General features: G+C 40.3%; 1 protein-coding gene across 1 annotated transcript in view; it reads left to right on the top strand.

Moving 5' to 3' along the window:
- gpm6aa (glycoprotein M6Aa) overlaps positions 1–4,357 on the top strand; it is a 22,687-nt gene extending 18,330 nt beyond the window's left edge. Inside the window, exon 7 of the mRNA XM_076286619.1 lies at positions 2,828–4,357. Coding sequence (XP_076142734.1) covers positions 2,828–2,980 — 153 coding nt within the window. The 3' untranslated portion in view covers positions 2,981–4,357. The remainder of the gene's footprint in view (positions 1–2,827) is intronic.
- The last annotated feature ends 417 nt before the right edge of the window (positions 4,358–4,774 follow it).

Genomic DNA, 4,774 nt, shown 5'->3' with positions numbered 1-4,774 from the left:
CCAACAATTTCATATTGATCGTGAGAACTGATATACTGTATGGGCAGTTGATAACATAGCAAGTGTTTACTATTCTATTGTGATTTAAAGGCGGACCTCTATCAGCAGCACACCCGCAAACACACACACACACACACACACACACACACAGACTCACACACAGATAAACGCATATACACACTACTCATTCTCAGCCATAGCTTCCACGTCCTAAACCAGCATTACCCACTGACAGACAATCTGATTAGATTTTAGGGCTGTATTTTGCACACCAGCGCATGGCGTAAAACTCGTTTTCCACCCGCGCAAAGTTTAATTCGGTATTTTGCACGTTTATTTTTTAAACATTGCGCCCAGGGGTGTGGCAATTAACAACCTAGGGAGGGGCCTGGCGCGTTATCTAAAAATCGCTATCGTACACCACCTAAACCTGGTCAGAAGTCAATGGCGAGTTGTTCAAATGCTATTTTAAAAGCGCATGTCAACAGTCATATTGGCAGGTACACGCACCATCCTTCTATCATTTATAAACGCACACCAGCGCACGTCCATGCAAAGCATTACACATTGCACGATTACAATGGGAAACATAATTAGAATAAAGATATTACGAAATACTGTACATCTCATGATGAATGATTAGTTATTCACCATCATTTGCAAATTGGTAATGACGGTTAAAAGTGATTAGGGGAGAGGCGAGAGACACGTATGGAGCACAGCTGAAGACTCACTGTCACGAGATATAAGCAACTCCTCTGCAGGATAAATGTTTTTTATTTAGTCATTTGAGCAATATTAGGGTAAGTGTTGCTTTTTCCAGCCTATGTTTTCGATGGTAACCCATTGTCAGTCAATAGTGAAAGTAGCTGCATATAACTGTCTTCGTTGACTGACGAAGTGAAGTTAGTTTCACTTTGCCAATGAGTTCAAATAATAGACGAGTGCAAATGCGTGAAGGCTATGCTAGGTTTTAGTAAAGCATGGTTTAAGAATGACTATTTCATACGGTCTCGCAAGCTGGCGCGGGTGGAAAACTAACTTTACGCCATGCGCTGGTTAATTTTAAGGCACTTGATCAAACATGAGCGAAACATTTCAGGCTAATAAATAATATCCATTTCAGCTTCATGGTGTACAGTGCCAACGTTACTCCTGTTTCATAAATTCAAATGAGGTTATGATAACCAAGTGCCTGGCTGGACACTTTTTTCTTTATTTCAGCCTTCTCGGCTAAAACCTTTTTTTAGGTTGTTAAATGTATCAATGATTATCGATACCTAAACATAAGAATAATTTTAGTGTGATGCATTTTAGCCATATTGCCCAGCCCTAGTCTGTTCTATGTTCTCCATGCCTGTGTGTGTGTGTGTGTGCTGACAAGGCTGGACAGCTGTGTCTATGTGTTTGAGAAAGTATTATTTGTGAGTGATTACATGTGTCTGTGCTTTATTGTGTGCATATGTGCTTGTGTGTGTGTGTGTGTGTGTGTGTGTGTGTGTACGGGTGTGTGTTTGTGTGAGTGTGTGTGTGTCTGTGTGTGTGTGTGTGTGTGTGTGTGACTGTCTGGGGAGGAGGGATTTTGGCGCATTGGAGAGACAGAGTTTTTCTCTCTGAGAGACGCTGGGCATGTCGTATGGTAACCATGGAAACTAGGAGAAGAAAGGGCCCGGAGCCTGTTGAGAACATCTCAGTGATTTGCGAGGAGCCATTTTCTAAGAAAGAGAATGCTGCCGCTAGTCAGGGGGGACTGTGTGAGAAATCAATCTCTCATTAGCATTAGCATATCATAACAGCTTGTTAGATATTAAAAGTATTGTTTCAAATCATGTATAATATAAATATTCCAAAAAGACAACAGTTGTATTTACATAGACATAGGATCTCAAAACTGTTGATTTTGTAGCTCAATGTGAGAGGAAATATCGTTGTTTGTTGGTTATGAAACGTATTGCGTGTGGCTGTTCAGTGTTGGGGTGGCAAGTAGTGGAGTGGGCAGTAGCAGTATCCATGGTAGTCATAGCATCAGATTCACCTTATCGACTAATGTCTCTGATGCAAGCACTCACACTGCTGCTGTTGCCTCTGACAACGATGAAGGTGTTTTCCTCTTTGATACCAACACCACTCGAAGAAAAACAGGGCGAATCAGATTCGACGACTTGAGAGCTCTCACGGCTTTCTCCTGCTTCCTCTGAATGTCATAATGGCTTTACATACAAAGAGCACGTATATAAATCTCTCACCAGCTGGGGCTATGTTCCCTTCCACTTGATTTTATATTACACAAAAGATAGATGAACTTCATTTTGCTATGGGCAAATGAGGTAAAGAGATTAACAATTGAATTAATCCTAATAGGAGTGTCGTCCATAAAACACATAAAGAGATTTTATGGAGTGAACATGATCTGGCTGGAGTGTAAATGCCAGAACCCTGAGCTCTCTGTGGCAGAATGACTGCTTGGAACATCAGCTGCCATGGAAACAAAGGGCCCCTCAAAGACTTAGTCAGGTCTGCCACCTGGTGGTGGAATCAGATGTGTGTGCATGGTAGTCATACAGCATATATGTGTGTGTGTGTGTGTGTGTGTCATAGTTATACTGCAAATATATTGTACATATTCAATTTTAATGATTTTTTATTTCATTTTATTTATTTGTATAGCACCATAAACAATTCAAATTTCTCAAGGCACATAAAGAAGGTGACATTGGAAAGGAGAAAATCTGCTTTTAACACAAAACCAGTTCTAAAAGGGCAGAGCCATCTAGCTGAGGTCTTGCATTTGTGAATGCTGGTGTGTAAAACTGCTCCTCTTTTTCAGATCCACTACCTGATGGTGCTGTCAGCCAACTGGGCTTACGTGAAGGACGCCTGTAAGATGCAGAAGTATGAGGACATCAAGTCCAAGGAGGAGCAGGAGCTCCACGACATCCACTCCACGCGCTCCAAGGAGCGCCTCAATGCCTACACATAAGGCAGGAGCACGCCCGGGGGAGGAAGTCCAGCGATGTCACTTCCTGTCACAGGAGAGTGGTGACGCTGAGATGATCTCACTGGTGTGTCTCACTACCACCCCATGACAACCCATTCTTTTCACATACAGACAGTATTATTAACATTATTATGATTATGATTGAGATTATGACTATTATTATTATGATTATTATTGTTATTATTTAGAAAATGAATAGGTAGTGTACAAGCTACCTTTGCTTTATGTTTTTTAATGACATTTTTACTCATTTTTAATGGAGGATTTTTTAAAAGCTCTTTCTTTCATGTTCTTTGTTCAATTTATCATTTCTGTTATCTTTTTGTTAGTTTTGTTTCTTTCATTTGAATTTCTGTCGTTTTTCTTTTATGGGTCCGTTCTGGGGTCTAAAGGGTTCCAAGCACATTCCCCTCCTGTGTGTGAGAGTCTCTTCACAGATCTCGTTCTAAAGAACATCACACATGCAAGGGCCATCACTTCAGGAGATAAAAAATAACAAAACTAAAAAAATAAGCACTCTTTTTTTAACCATTTGTGGGGAGGGAGGCCCAAAACCAGCTAATTCTGTATTATTCTCCTATTATTTAAAGATATTGCAAATGTACCATAAATCTTTTTTATTTACAGTCAATATTCAAGAGTCTAACCAAAATACTATAAGATAAAGGTTATTATTTTTGCTCGTTGTGCCAAGCCTGCATTCAGCAGAGCCAGGTCTGACTGTCAAATACATCAAGGGGTTACTGCAGCCGTTGTTTGACCCTACTGGCGTTGCCACACACACACACACACACACACACACACTTCTAATGGTTCTGGAGCACATCTGGCCCCGTTCTGATACGGAACCGATACAGCACCAACACGGAACCGTGGCCGGGTGGAGACAGATGTGTTGTGAACACGGTTGCTGTGTGATGCACACACACACACGCACACACACACACACACACACACACACACACACACACACACACACACACACACACACACAGTGCCAGACTGGTCTTACTGCTCGGTATGCATACCTGTCTTGTCATACATGCACGCCAATCATTTTAGAGCCCCTCCTCTTATTTTCGTACAGTAGAGAATGAGAAATAGAGCAGGTAAGTAGGCAGTTTTGCAGTTTTCTGCTTTGTAAATACTCCTAATGTAAATGTATACATGTACGTAAGCACTTCAACTTCAGGTAATAGCCTAATTCGTAATGAGAATCAAAACACATTCCACGCGTGGGCGAAAGAGGGAGACACACCGACGAGTCCAAGATGGAGGCGATGTCCTGACATTCTCGGAAGACGTTACAGATTGGCGGGAGATTTCATTTGGAAAAAAAAAAATGAAAAAAAAAAATAATCACACACAACAACCAAAAAATCTTTAAAATAAAAATGAATAATGAATTAAAAGAAGATCAAAAACCTATAATGATATATCCTGATGACGATTAGAAAAATCACTTGTTATCTTGCTTATAAATCATTTTGCTATTGGACTACAGAGGTGTCTTATCATTCTTTTTACTGCCTGGCAATTCATGTTTTGTCAGTGTTATCAAAGAGCTAGTTTTGTGCACATATTGGATCATTGTGAGCTCTTTCTAGGTGTAAGTGCATTGGTATTCAACTGCGCGTTGAATCTCTGTACTGTTAGGTAAACGACTGTGAATCTAGATGTTCTTTGTGGCATGGTCATGCATTAAATGGTAATCGTTTTACTGGAAACAAACATACGAAAAAAATATAGAATTTTCATTTTACTTCATTTTAATTT

This window comes from Alosa pseudoharengus, unplaced genomic scaffold (assembly GCF_046254945.1).
Source record: "Alosa pseudoharengus isolate Yale_2024_CS ecotype anadromous, Long Island Sound unplaced genomic scaffold, YU_APseudo_1.1 YU_APseudo_1.1_scf_16, whole genome shotgun sequence".
NCBI classification, from domain to species: Eukaryota; Metazoa; Chordata; class Actinopteri; order Clupeiformes; family Clupeidae; genus Alosa; species Alosa pseudoharengus.
The sequence above is the reverse complement of the archived record's forward strand: the minus strand, read 5'-3'. Positions and strand labels throughout refer to the sequence as shown.